The 15,205-nt window shown below is 38.0% G+C and overlaps 2 protein-coding genes across 3 annotated transcripts; one reads left to right on the top strand and one right to left on the bottom strand.

Moving 5' to 3' along the window:
• Positions 1-1,062: 1,062 nt before the first annotated feature.
• Positions 1,063-1,919, bottom strand: LOC147907477 (uncharacterized). Its single transcript, XM_087412641.1, has one exon. The coding sequence runs from the start codon at positions 1,917-1,919 to the stop codon at positions 1,128-1,130; it is 792 nt and encodes a 263-aa protein (XP_087268767.1). The 3' UTR covers positions 1,063-1,127.
• A 6,468-nt stretch (positions 1,920-8,387) lies between these two features.
• On the top strand, positions 8,388-14,896 carry LOC147907478 (uncharacterized). 2 transcript variants are annotated; one of them, XR_015547201.1, is made up of 5 exons: positions 8,388-9,700; positions 9,843-9,911; positions 9,985-10,059; positions 10,133-10,319; positions 10,399-14,896. XR_015547201.1 is itself a non-coding variant. In XM_087412653.1 (4 exons), exons 1-4 carry the CDS (start codon positions 9,596-9,598, stop codon positions 10,187-10,189), a joined length of 306 nt encoding a protein of 101 aa, XP_087268779.1. In that variant the 5' UTR covers positions 8,388-9,595; the 3' UTR covers positions 10,190-10,388. The 2 variants fall into 2 exon arrangements, 1 of the variants encoding a protein (XP_087268779.1); XM_087412653.1 differs by lacking the exon at positions 10,399-14,896 and having other exon boundaries at positions 10,133-10,388.
• The last annotated feature ends 309 nt before the right edge of the window (positions 14,897-15,205 follow it).

A 15,205-nucleotide genomic window follows, 5' to 3' on the forward strand; every position in this document is an offset into this window, starting at 1 on the left:
GAAAAAATTTTCCGCGAAGGCGCGTCATAGGGAATACGACGATCTGTGGCAGGCTGATGTCGTTGAGATGCGCCCGTACTCGGATTTCAACAGAGGCCACCACTACATACTCACCGTCATCGATGTGTTGAGCAAATACGCGTAGGCTGTACCACTGAAGAGCAAGGGTGGAAGCGAGACGGCTAACGCTATTGCTGAGATCGTTCGAGAGAGTAGAAGATGTCCGAAAAATTTACAAACGGATATGGGGAAAGAATTTTATAACGCCGATGTGCAGAAAATCTTGAAAAAGCACGATGTTAATCACTATTCCACGTATTCGACGTTGAAAGCGTCAGTGGTCGAGCGGTTCAATCGCACGCTCAAGAACGACATGTGAAAGATGTTTACGCTCAACGGTAATTACAAGTGGGTCGACGAGCTGCCGCGTCTCCTGTCAGATTACAACGCGCGCAAGCACCATCGGCATGCGACCCGCCGAAGTAACTCCCACGATCGCCGAAAGACTCTTGGACACGGTGTACAGCGCGATAAAGATCGCGGGTCCTGCAAAATTCAAAGTAGGCGATTTGGTACGCGTGAGCAAGTACAAGACGATTTTTGAGAAAGGTTAAATTGGACAACCGAGGTGTTTACGATCGTTAAGGTGCAGCGTACCAATCCTGTAACCTATTTACGCGAGGATTATCGCGGAAAATCCGTCGGAGCGTTCTACGAGTACGAGTCGCATCGCGCTACTCATCCGGACGTGTATCTCGTGGAGAAAGTACTGCGCAGGAAGGGAAACAAGGTGTACGTCAAGTGGCTGGGATTCTATGGATCGCACAATTCATGGATACACAAAAACAATGTTTTATTTGATGAAATTTTGATTCATATATTTTATTTCTACATATAAAAAATATATCAATATAAACGTATATTTTACATCCCATTCATCTTCGTTTTGCAGTATACAGATATAAAATACGTATATAAATGTACGATATGAAATGAAAATAATAGTAATACATAATAAATGGTACTACATAAAACGTAATAATAATACTTATATAAATGAAAATATTTAAAAATGTAGAAAAAACATAATAGTAATATAAATGTTGATACATATTTATGTATATATATTACAAGGGTATCCGCCAATGCCCCCACGGTAACGTCTCCGTCGAATCCGGTACGACATATCGTTTGTCATCGTATGGACTCAGAGCGATTTTCGATTCGAATATCGTGTACACATCGTGCAGTTTAGATCGTATACACGATTGACGACGAGTCATTTCGATCTCTTCGTTCAAACACCGCGTGTAATCGTCGAACGTTATCGTTCGCGCTACGACGTTACTCTTTACGCCTTTCGCTTTTTTAGTTTCTCTCTTATCGTCCACCCTCACCGTGTACATCTTCGCTCTGAGATCAACGAATTCGGTCATTATCACACCGTTATTTTCGTCCTTCATCAGACCGGGTACTTTTTTGTTCGCGAAAGGCATACCGTACGCGTTGTCCATCGGATAATCGCTCGTGTCGAATCTAGCGATATCGCGTTTCATAGTCTCGTAAACGTCCTCGCACTCGATGCTGTATACAAGACTGTCCGTATCGGTGTATATAATTTTACATTTATCGCGAAACAGTGATAACATATACTCGTGATGAAATTCGTACAAGCAGACTTTCGATATGTCGAGTATACACATACCCACGTAAATCGGCTTGTTGAACTTCATCTCGAGTTTGCGCAATTCAACGACGATCAAATTTTCCGCAAAGGTGCTACGGCTGTGGAAATTCGATTTCGCGATCATTTTCTCCCCGCCGTCCCATTTGTACTGTCCGTCCCATTTTGTTAATAATTTTACGTCAACGTGGTTGCGCACATTCTCCATAGTTTTACCGAATATCGCGTTGTTCATTAATTTATATACATTTTTCTCGAAATCATTTTTAGCGCGAGTTCTGAAATTTGTATTGAGTTCAATATAATCGCGAAGCCATGGAGATTGCGCGAATTGTAGTACTCGATGAATCTTTGTTACGTGAAGACCGTGACGAGTACATTGCTGCAGATTGCGGTAGTGGATGACGTAACGCTGTTTATCGTACAGCGTCGCTAAAAGTTAGCCTCGCACTTGCCGGGCGGCTTATCGCGCGTCGGACAGAACGGCAGGTCAGTATACAGGTCGTGTAGATGTTGCGGATACTCGAGATCGACTTCGAGAATGTAATGAATGACGATGGATGAATCCATAGCGATCTCGCTCACGTCACAATTCGCAGCGTCTTCTGCGTCTTCTACCCATCGAAATTCGGCGTATGGCAATGGTTGACACATCGCCCATCCGTATAAATTGTTAACATCGTAGTACATCAAGTACGACGACGGTTTCGATGAGTCGTACGAACGCATGTACTTGTTATTAGCCTGTGCGTATCTACCGGAACATTGACTGAGACCACCGCGTATACCGCGCTCGATGAACATGATCATATCGATGTCGGTGAGCAACTCGAATTTTATACGCGTATGTTTTAGCATTGCATCCCACGTGAAACCAGGCAATATATAGTAATGCGCGAGATCGAAACCGTAACTCGCGACACAACTTTCGCGGAAATTTTCAAAAATGTCGACCAATAACAAAACATCGGTTTTCAAGTACAGATCACTGTACTCGCCGAGCGTTTGAATGGAGAATCGCTTCCAGACGTTCGCGGCGTGAACGTAATCGCTCTCGGATACTGTCGCCTGTCAACGAACTGAAAAATAATTCGCGCGGTGGTATTAAGCGCGTGTCCTGCAATTTTTCGACGTGATCAATGTACTCGTACGGAAAGACACCTTTTCGTGTGAGTAATTCAAATTCTTCATCTGATAATGTTGGAAATTCGGAACGTACAATTTTTAATTTGTCTCTGCTTAAAAACGACGTCAATTTATCGAGGCTTGCGTTTAGAAATTTTAAAGAATCGATGAATCGTAATTTTATGCAATTTTTCCGAAAATTCTTTTCATTTGTGTCTTTGGTGCTATCGACATTTTTAGTGAATGAAATATATTTTTCTTTAGTTATCCGTAGTATATCTACATGTTCTTCGAACGCGGTAGCAATTTCTTTAATTATAAAATGCGCGTAGGCTGATAAATTGTGAAAAACGATCGGAATTTTTATAATTTAAATTACAATTTGCATGCGCTGGACCACGGAATCTACCAGTGAAATGACAATGATCGTGGACCCGCGTATCGTCCGGCGCGAACGGTTCCTCGCAAATATGGCAACGCGTCGCGCTACGGTACGCCTCCAATTGTTCTTTCGACAACGTTTCCATGGGTACGTTGGCGGATACTATATTTTTAACTCGATGCGCCAAATCGTTGAGTTGTCGCGCGAACCACGTTATGCAATCTTCATCGCGACGGAACCGATACAACGATAATGCGTCGTTGTACGAACATCGCACGTAGTATCCTATACTAAATACCTCGTGCTGTTGATGCGTATAAGACGACGATGACGACGCGCGCGACGATGCATTTTCCCTTTCAAGTTCCATCTTCCGAACGCACTTCAAGTCAGCGTAGACGATGAATGGGGCGCTCTGCTTATTGCGGTGGTTCTCAAATTCGAGCCACGCTCGGCAGACTAATAGCGAAGTCGTTCATCTTCTCGCAGTCCATTACGTGCGACTGCAATTTTTCATTGGTATTGAAGTAGTGCAAGCATCTGAAAAAAAGAAAAAAATATAACTATTACCATTATTTTATTAGTGAGACGGAAAATTATAATAATTTTCCATGTATATTTACCGATCGCAGAAAAATTTCTTGTTCTTTTTCTCACTAATCTGCGAACTCACGAGACGGGATAGGTTTTTTATCCACGCAAAATGTCCAACACCGTCGTTGCATGGATCTTGCACGTACAGCACGTTGACGTGTTTCTCTTTCTTTTCATTAGTGAGTCGAAGAGAAAGCACCTATTTATTCTCGATGCCGTACACGTTGATCGACACCGCGTTCAACCGTTCGAATTTAGAAATGTCTTTTAAAGTCACTGGAAACTCAATGTTTGCGAGATTCAGTACTGTCATATAATGCGGATACGACGATTCCCGATCCGATTATACTTTTCAGCCGGGTACAACGTGGCGACCACCGACCACGCGAAGCACGCATTGTCCGTCATACACTGATCACCACTCATTTCGTCGTTATTTCCCACGGCACTTTGATATGACATTCCGCGCGCATGGAATTTAATTTGTTCACGTTTATAATCAAATTCACCATACGTGACAATGCTCATCCGCTGTCGCGTTCTTGGAACTCTTCGAGCAATGCTAGGATAGGATCGATGACACGCTCGTACCACTCGTGCAAATCGGTGTATCGGTATATCTCGCTGTTCTTTGTAATTATGCTCTTATGAGCACGTTTATCCTTCGTCGAATTCATCGTTAAACGCGGTGTTCACTTTACGCTACCGTGTCTTTCTACAGCGTCTCGAACACTATTTCTCTCGCGTCTTCCAAAAACCGCCGCGGCTCAATGTGATTAGAGTTTATCACAGCACCTGTCGATATACGGCTTCCAAACGGCGTCGATTTCTCGCCAGACGAGAGATCTTTCGTCGCGACTCGCGTACTCGCCACTCGCGTACTCGCTACCAACGTGCGCGAAACGTCGCTCCAATTGCAATTTTGCACCCGCGAGTCGCGCGATCCTCGCCACCGCGGATTTTCTGTGTCCGCGAGACGCACTCGTCGCATCGTTGCAGCCACGCGAAACACTCCAGAGTAGCGACCTGGCCGCACTGTTGCAACAATTCGCGTTCCACTTGCTCGTGATTTTCCATGTCTTTTTTTTACAGTCTTTAGATCACGTCACACTCTTCCACGGAACACTTGCACATGACTCGTTCACACACGTTGCAGCACCGTGACATATCTAAAATATCATAACACTTTTTCATTATATTTGTTTGCGAAAGTGCACTGTTCACATTCAAAACATTGATCGTCGCATCTATCGACAAATAGTTTTAGCGCAAAATCGCGATCACGAAACTCCATCATATATTGTCGATAATCAGCAGTTCGACGCACTTTTCATTACCCGCCGGAATCTTAATGCATGCACCAACCTTGGCTCTTATCTGCGATCTTCTTTGCCCAATAATAATCCTTAATAATAATAGTCCTTTATTACTTGAACATTTCTATTCTATCAATGTCTCTTTTCATATTCATCGTCCTCGTAACATTTGTCTCGTAACCGTGAGTACACTTTCTGTCGCGCGAGTAAAGACCAGTCAGAAACAGGCTCTCTAATAACTATTCCATGTTTCTCACTACGTGTACCTAATTCGCGATCTCGTAGAAATTGCACCGGCGATATTCGCGCACCTGTGTCTTTTTTTTGCAAATTACCGAGAACATATAGAACATCGTCTACATTATAGTTTTCCCACATATTTCCCAGTGTAGTGTTTCGCTCACAATATTTTCGCTCACTATTCGCAATAGTTTTTTCAATGTGTGCACTGTGGGCACTTATTGCACGGAAATATAATGTATGTTGGCAATCTGCAATTCGTGCAAGACTGACCGCTTAGCGCGTCAATGTAACCAATATCTTCCTTACGAGGTACAATCCTGTGATATCAGTATCAGTCAAACGGACCATGCATGCTGCACATATACTTAAAGCACCACCCGTCGTATAATTACAATGGATTATACAGTGTTTAGTACGGCCATTCAGCATGTATGGATTTCTAAAGATGGCACAAATCTTTCTACATAATCTGTATGCTCGCTCAAATCGCTAGCATAGCCAGCGTCGTCTGATAATATTTCTTCGTCGGAATCAATTTCTTGATCCATTATTTTTTCAAAATTCACTTCTTCGAGCACTTCGAACACTTCGTCTCTGATATTCGCGAACTGTTCCGGATCCACGTTTCGAATATATTCGACTACGTTGGCTATGTTCGCACGATAGTTAGCCATACTTATGCTTATCGTCAATAACTGAAGCGACCGATTCGTTCGTCTACCAGAACACCAACTGTGTGTGTGTGTTGAGCACTTATGACCTATATATATTTCGTTACGTCCAGTGGACTCCAAGATTTCTTTATTTCATGAAAATTTCGACAAAACAGTCGTTAATACAAAGTAAACATAAAACTCGAGACCTTTAACGGTCATCGATCGGCGAGCGTGATAATATTCAAGAAACGTATTAGAAAATCTTCCCAACGATATTGGAAACATAAACAAAACATAGATCCTCACCAGACCACGGCAATAAAATTTCCGACTAATGTTACAAACCATGTAGAGAAAATCCTATTTATATACGATCGGTTTAGTAAGTACAAAATCTAAATGTGAATCCTATTTAAATAAAGACTCATATTTCCAAACGTAAAAGCAAGTTGAAAGGCGTTTTCTCGTCAACAGGAAGTTGATAAAATAAATGAGGAATCACAAAGCGTAGCTTTTAATTTTTTTTTTAGATTGTCGATCGTAAAATTTAAGTAAATATTTTCTAGACGAGAGAACGCATGTTCAAGTAATAAAATAGAAATCGATGACAAAAAAGCGTTGTAGTACTCGCCTTTATGCGAATACTTGCACATCCTGTCTTCCATTTATTGCGGAAGAGTTGTTTTTTTTTGTTTAGCAGCAGAAAAACATTGGCGCTTCTATTAACGCATGGCGACATGTCACCGATTTAATAGTATATATATATATATATATTAGGGATACAAATAAGTTCGTGCGGTTTTTTCTCGAAATTTGGGGCTTTATTGTGAAAAACCGGTTACAATGTTTTGTTGAGTCACTTCCAATGATAATGCAAGCTCTTCTTGCGTTTGACATGGATCTTCATCGAGTAATGCCTCTAATTCTGCGTCTTCAAACTTTCTTGGACATCCGGCACGCTCTTGATCTTCCAAGTCAAAGTCACCACTCTTAAACCGTGCAAACCACTTCTGACACGTTCGCTCAGATAGAGCATGGGCACCATAAATTTCCACTAAAATACGATGACTTTCGGCAGCACTTTTCTTCATATTGAAGTAATGCAGTAAAACTCCCCGCAAAAATACTTTATTTGGTACAAAGTTCGACATATTTGACGAAGTAAAAATATTGTTGTTTACAATTCAACAAATGACACATACTGAACTTAATACCTACTAATGACAGCTATCCAACGCATACTTAGAAATACGGAACGATGGAATGAAACAGTAGTTACGCTATCTCTTTCAAAACCGCACGAACTTATTTGTACCCCTAATATATATATATATATATATATATATATATATATTATATATATATACAGGGTGATCCAAAAGTATGGAAACGGCCAAATAACTGTGGAAGAATGCACTTTGGGGAAAAAAGTTTCAGACAAAAGTCTTAGGTTTTTTTTCCTGGCTATTCAATCGTGACCTGAGATTTGACCTTGACCGTGACCTTGAATATCATTTCAAAGTCAAATTTACTTTTTTAAGTAGGAACACATATTTTTGACCACAGGAATGGAAACAGCGGAAAATTTTACGTCCGCCTGTGACTTTGATCATGACCTTGACCATGCCCTTGAAGGTCAGTTCAACGTCAAGTTGACATTGTCAATGGAAATTCCTATAAATTGATCTAGGGGTTTTCGGGGTCGCTGATTACGATTTTGAAGTCGATTTTCAAAAATTCAAGATGGTGGATCCAATATGGTGGACGAATTAAAAAAAAATTATTGAATTTTCCTTTAATTTGGAATTAATCTAGGAATGTTTTGTGTTGCTGATAATGTCTAGGATCTGCTATACCTGAAACAGTAAGGTACACCCAGGATGTGTCACGGGGAGACTCCTAAGTACGATTTACATCCCATTTTTTTTAACTTTTTTTATTTTATTGTTTTTTTTCTGGTTTTTAAAATTTTTTTGTTTTTTTATTATTTTCTTTTTATTCTTTATGATGAAGTGAGCACCCAGCCAACTAAGGTAAGTGTTAATGTAGCGGGTTAAGATGATCTTTGAACACAAGCTTTGAAGAGAGTAATTTTAAGATGACACACTTAAAAGCTTGTGTACAAAAATCATCTTAACCCGCTACATTAACACTTACCTTAGTTGGTTGGGTGCTCACTTCATCTTGTCTTAGTTGGCTGGGTGCTCACTTCATCTTGTCTTAGTTGGCTGGGTGCTCACTTCATCATAAAAAATAAAAAGAAAACAAAAAAACACAAAAAAATTTTTTAAACCAAAAAAAAACATAAAATAAAAAAAGTTAAAAAAAATGGGATGTAAATCGTACTTAGGAGTCTGCCCGTGGCACATCCTGGGTGTACCTTACTTTTTCAGATATAGCAGATCCTAGACGTTATCAGCAACACAAAACATTCCTAGATTCAAATTAAAGGAAAATTCAATAATTTTTTTTTTAATTCGTCCACCATATGGGATCCGCCATCTTCAATTTTTGAAAACGGACTTCAGATTCGTAATCAGTTGCCACGAAAACCCCCAGATACCAATTTGCAGAAAAATTCAATAGTTTTTTCAAATTTCGTCAGCCATATTGGATCCATCATCTTGAATTTTTGAAAATCGACTTCAAAATCGTAATCAGCGACCCCGAAAACCCATAGATACCAATTTACAGGAATTTCTATTGACAATGTCAACTTGACGTTGAACTGACCTTCAAGGGCATGGTCAAGGTCATGATCAAAGTCACAGGCGGACGTAAAATTTTCCGCTGTTTCCATTCTTGTGGTCAAAAATTTGTGTTCCTATTTAAAAAAGTAAATTTGACTTTGAAATGATATTCAAGGTCACGGTCAAGGTCAAATCTCAGGTCACTATTGAATAGCCAGGAAAAAAACCTAAGACTTTTGTCTGAAACTTTTTTCCCCAAAGTGCATTCCTCCACAGTTATTTGGCCGTTTCCATACTTTTGGATTACCCTGTATAAATAGTATATATAAACAGCGCTTTTTTTAATCAATCGTAAATATTAGTTACGAGCGATAAGCATGAATCGAGTAAAAGAATATATACGAAAATCGATCGAACGCTAGGGGGGGTAGTCCCTTGTCACCAGGTCCGCCAAGTCCACCACCATAGAGGAAAAAGCGAGATATTGGGAATATCCTGATGAAAAAGCATCAAAATCGTGTTGCTCATCATCAATGTCATCAATGTCATCAAAATATAAGCCATAAGGTATCGTATTTAGAATGACTAGTACTAATACATTTTATTTTCTGCTAAAAAAGCGAATAGTGGTTAAAAAATTTTTTTCGTTTTCTTTTTCTTTTTCCAGAAAGCGCTGCTAGTGATGTTCGAGCCACCGATCGCATTCGAACGCTGCAAACTATTAGCTTTAGTTTTTAATAAGTATGAAAAGCAGTGTAATAAGATGTGAATAAACATTTTTTTGTTCGCATTATTACGTATGTATTTTCTTTTACTTCCCTTTATCTCGCCAAGAAAAACTGTATTGAAAAAACTGTGTCGAAAAAAAAAGGACTCTATTCTTCCTTTCTGTAACATGATTTTATATGTTCCATATGCAGCGCAAATGTTTCCTAGATAGCCTCGCTATGGCAAAAGATGCTTCTCAGCGTCAATCTTTGCTGAATTCGCGTGCGAGTTTAGTATATAACGTGAGTGATTTTTTCCCCAAAGTGCAAAAGTATTTTACCATTAACGCTAAATAGTACAATACTTTTACACGTTTAAATGATTGTGATAGTGAAAGTGATAATATTGCGATTTTTTTAAAAAAATTTTATCGATTTTTTTCAGAATATTTTTTCAACAATGAGTAATTTACGGGATTTTATTCGAATCCGGTACGAGTACCCCGTGGAAGGAGTAAGTTGTTTTTTTGTATCAAACATTTTAGTGATTTTGCGCTTCTAATGTCTTTTTACTTTTCTTTTTTCAGTACCTTATGGTCGATAACGAGCCGCAAGTCCGGTTGCAGTTGCGAAACGAGGTGGGGATGCAAGTTATCCCCTCAGTAAGTATTACAAATAGATTTATTTTCTACTTTTTTTCTTTTTTCTTTTAAATTTATTTTGTCCATTTTTCAGGGTGTACCTCGTTATTATGTGCAAATCATAGGATTTATAAACATTGTTACGTGGTAAACGATACGAGGTGAGAGACAGCGGAACCAGGAGGAACAACTTGATATATGGGAGGAAAGTGACTTCTTCCTAGCCGAACTGTTCGGCCTCCGATCGTACGAGCCTGATCCGGAGCCTGAAGATTGGAATTGTAAGTATCATAAATTTATATTATATGCGAATTTTTCTTCTTATATGTTGCATGCTAATGTAACACTTTTTTTTTACAGAAACGATGGCGTCTCACCATATATTTAAAATTTTTTTATTATAACATTTTTATGTAGTGTGAAAAATATATGTAAATTGTATTACTCAGATTTCGCATCTATTTGTTTCCATTTTATTTCTGCGCTGCTATATTACGCGAGCATCTTCGACGGTACTGTCACGACATATTAAGCGTTCTCTTTTTAAATAAAAACGTATAATAAAATATGTTTGCGTGTATGAAGATATAACGAGAATGACAATGCGGCGGCGGCGGAAAAGAAACGTAAGAAAAAAACAGATGGTAGTAAGTGATGGTAGTAACAGATGCGGTAAGTGTATGCAAGCCTTTATTGCATTTTTGGAGACAGAGCGGCGGCAATAAATAAGGACCGGGGTCCTTACATCAATAGCGCCGGGACCTTTTCCCCTTCCTTCCCTGCGTTACGAGCATCCCCCGCGCCTACGAGTACTCTCCGCGCCCCGCGCTCCCCTCTAGCCCCATGGGTTAGAACCCGCCCTGCTTTACTACTAAACATACACAGTGAGACAAATATGTTCCCGGACAGGGCCTGAAAATCATAATAAAACAACAATATGCATATTTTTTGGTTTTATTATTCAAAATATTCTCCTCTGGCTTCAATACACTTGTTACAGCGATTCAATAGTGATTCAAATGCATGTTCTAGCTCAGTTTGCGGAATTGCCTCTAGTGCCTGTGTAGAAGCTGATTGGAAAGTCATCAAAAAAACGTCCTTTCAATTTCAATTTCAATTTTGGGAATAATGAGAAGTCGCAGGGGACCAAATCAGATGAATACGGACGGCTGGATGGTTTAACACAGAGACACGATTTCGAGCCAAACATTGACGGACAATCAATAAAGTGTGACTCAGTGCATTATATGCATATATGTGCATTATCATGCAACAAAAATCAATTTTCTGGATCACGATATTCGGGGCGAATACGATGAATTCTGCCCATCAATCGCTTTAAAACTTCGAGATAATATGCACCAGTAATTGTTTGGCCAGTTGGAACAAACTCTTTGTGGATAATACCTTTGCTATCAAAGAATGTGATGAGGATTGATTTTTGATGGAACTTTTCGTACTTTTTTTGCTTGTGGTGAATTTTTTGACTTCCATTCCGCACTTTGACGCTTAGTTTCTGGATCATATTGAAAGCACCACATTTCATCACCCGTAACAATTGATTTTAGGAAGTTTGGATTATTTTCTACGGCTGCAACGATGTCTCTGGAATAATTGATTCTCGCTGATTTTTGATTGCTTCTTAATGTGTGTGGAACAAACTTCGCACAAACCTTCGTTTTACCCAAATCTTCATGTAATATGGTTCGAATCGTTTCTTTACTGATATTTAAAGCCTCCTCCATCATTTTTAGTGATGCATTGCGATCGTTTGCAACAAAATCACATATTTTTTCGATTATTTCGGGTGTTCAAATCAAAATTGGTCGTCTTGATTTTTTATCATCTTCAAGGGTCTCTCTCTCTGTCTTCCAAAAAACGCTTATGCCACTCAAAAACAGCTATACGACCTAGACATTGACTGCCGTAAACTTGTTGCATCGATGGGAATGTTTCTGATGCACTTTTACCAAGTTTTGTGTTAAATTTAATCACTGCTCTTTGTTCCATATTAAAATTTCTACCTCGACCAAAATCTTGTTTAACATGAACTGTCATATCTTCGTTATATGTCAATCAAAATGAATGAAACTTTGACAGATGATAGCAAAATGTTCAATCTTTAAAATGCATGTTTAAACGCACAGATGTCGCCACTGGTTGCTGAGATGTGGTTCGTGTCCAGGAACATATTTGTCGCACTGTGTATTTGAAAATTTTAAGGGATAATCCATCAGATTTTTTAGAAGAAATCCCATTATTCGAGAGAAGCAAAATCGTATTTCAGCAAGACGGTGCGGGGCCACACAACGCTAGAATTGTGACGGATTATTTAAATCAGCAATTTCCTAGATGGATGGGTCGATACGTTGGCCCGCAAGATCTTCAGATCTTAATCCTCTGGATTTCTTTTTTTGGGGATATTACAAGGAATTAATTTATAAAACGCTTCCCGAAGACATGGTCTTGATACAAGATTGCGATATGCCGTATGGGCCATCGAAGAAGATGTGATGCAAAACATGCAAAGAAATTTATTGAGACGTATGAGAGCCTGCGTTAGAATGGATGGTGGATATTTCGAGCATCTCTTATAAAATTACTTTATCCATCACAATCAATCCGTTCTTTTTAGAGCGACAGACAGCAATCCACCCTTTTAAGGGCGACCAATACTTTCTTATATCTCTCTTATGTAAAAAAGATGAAAAGAGGGATAGAACGTACAAGAAATATTATATAATAACTTATTTTGTAAAAGATTTAATAATTATTCATCGCGGACGCAACACTATCGTACAGTATTACATTTCATGTAATACTACTTAAGAAGCATTATTCTGTTTGGAAGAAAAATCAATATCAGAAAAATCAATTATACAACATAACATGAAATATTCTGATATTGATTTTTTGATATTGATCGATTCGATGTCGATTTGATGCTTTCAACGTCGAACGATATCGAACCGATATCGATTCGATTCTGACTGAGACGTCCGTGTTTTGACAGCGCTAGTACAAACATAACCAATAAAATCGATCAACTGCTTGCTATCGTTGAGTGAACGCGTCATGTGTTAGTAAACAATAGTGTGCTTTTTTCTTCGAGTGATATTCAGTCGACGAATAATTAATCGGTAGTGATTTAATAATTAACTAACAGATTCTTTATTAAAATCAAGTGCATGCTATCGTCGAATAAATGCGGCGTATGATTATCTTTCTTCGAGTGATTTTCAGTCACCGAATGATTAATTGATAATAGATAAAATGGATCATCGGTAGTAAAACGGACACTTAACTAATAGAGATACAGTAATAAATTTTTTGAATAATCATGAAATACTTCGTTTTCTTCAAGGTAATGAATAGCTATACGCTGAGCATAAACGAATATCGAAGTGATGCGTTTTATAAGAAACAAAGTATTTTAATGGTTATTCGATCTGCGTGCATCATTGGGAACGAATGATTTCTAAACTTGTTAGAGGAATGGCAGTTTAAATGACAAAAGTTTGGAGCTGTACGTGATTCATCAATGATCGATGGAAGTTTTTCTTGTTTTTTAAGCTGCAGCATATCGAAGTCATCAAACTTTTTCAAGGTAATTTGTGTGTGTGTGTGTGTGTGTGTGTTGTGTGAGAGAGAGAGAGAGAGAGAGAGAGAATGCGATCGCATATGCATGCGTATGTAGCGATCGTCTGATCGTAACGAGGGTCCTCGTACGGTCTGCGTCGGACAGTGAGAAACGCCGCTCTTGGCTACCTTCTCTACGCGCCTTGTCATTCGCTAATTATTTCTTATTATAATTTAAAAACTAAGCTTTTGACAAAATTTTGACAAAGGAAAAATCGTCTTAGAATTAAGTCAGGAATATGACATTTCAAGGATAATATATTCATTTTGAAACACTCTGTATACATATATAATATATATGCACCCTATATATATGTTATTTTATATATATGTATCAATTTACTAAATAAAATGTATGTAAAGACAGAACAGTGCAATTAAAATAATCTTCTTCATTTGTATTCATATGTAAATAATATGGTACGTTTCTTGTTTATGAAGAAATTATTTCAACAAAATTGAAATAACTAATATCATATTTATTTTATTATTATTTTCCTTTCAAAAAACTTTGTCCAGGGCACGTAAGAACATTTATTAATATGGGCCTAAATAGGTCGATAATTCAGATCATTTCTATGATTCAGCGACGCACTTTTCATGACAGCGGTCGGAATATTGCGGAACTAAAATACTGCTCGGTTTCATGGCTTCACGTCAATTTCACTCGTAATATACAAATGAAATTTTTGGAGATTCTCTGTTCTCTTTTACTAAAACCCTTATCTCGTTTCTAAAAGCATAAGATTGTTTTTTCAGGTTTTTTGCAATTCGCCAGCTACTTTTTATGAACGTGCAAGATCTGAAACTCTTATATGCAGCACATATAATATTGTGACGTATTGACTACAGAAGCCGATAACAAAACTGTAAGTTTTCAATTTTCTTTCGTTTTTCGTATTCAATTTATATTGCTATTATAGCTGGCGAATTACGTTGTTGTCGATACTTTAATTATGGAGAAGGATTTTTCAATCCATAAACACAATTAAGAGAAACGAGTCTATAATTAATAGTAAAACAGGACATTCCAACATCCATCCGCATAATTCCGAAATGTCTCACTATTATATGCTAAAGTATCCAGACAAGCATGCGATTATAGCTCAGCGTTAAACTGCTACACTATCACAGGTCTTAGGTTCGAATCCCGTCAATTTCAATATGCGTTTTCAAAAATTGTAAATTTCCGATGCATAATTGTAATAAATTGCATGTGAAAATGTAAATTAATTCTACAAAAGAATAATAGAAAATAACTGTATTTTAATTATTATAAAAAGCTTTTTTAAAAAATAATATGAAATTTACCATTAAAATAATACAATACTATTAATTATGATAAAACATGATCAGATAGAAATTGATTAAAAACGATATCTAAGCCATGCGACAAAGACGATAGAGAAATATAGAAAATCTATCAAATATATCAGTTAAATAACCTGAAATTTACGAACCAAAAACACGATAAAATATTATTGATTTTGATAAAATATGACTAGATAAAAATTGATTAAATACGATA

The sequence above is a fragment of the Acromyrmex echinatior genome, chromosome 13, assembly GCF_024713525.1.
Source record: "Acromyrmex echinatior isolate Ae372 chromosome 13, ASM2471352v2, whole genome shotgun sequence".
Lineage (NCBI taxonomy): Eukaryota > Metazoa > Arthropoda > Insecta > Hymenoptera > Formicidae > Acromyrmex > Acromyrmex echinatior.

What these genes read in the sequence shown, in the direction of transcription:
- LOC147907477 (XM_087412641.1), bottom strand. Translation starts at nt 1,919, where the DNA reads ATGAACAACGCGATATTCGGTAAAACTATGGAGAATGTGCGCAACCAC.
- LOC147907478 (XM_087412653.1), top strand. Translation starts at nt 9,596, where the DNA reads ATGTTCCATATGCAGCGCAAATGTTTCCTAGATAGCCTCGCTATGGCA. An exon ending in GTGCGAGTTTAGTATATAAC is followed by an intron (nt 9,701 to 9,842) that starts GTGAGTGATTTT and finishes GATTTTTTTCAG; the next exon opens with AATATTTTTTCAACAATGAG. An exon ending in GGATGCAAGTTATCCCCTCA is followed by an intron (nt 10,060 to 10,132) that starts GTAAGTATTACA and finishes TCCATTTTTCAG; the next exon opens with GGTGTACCTCGTTATTATGT.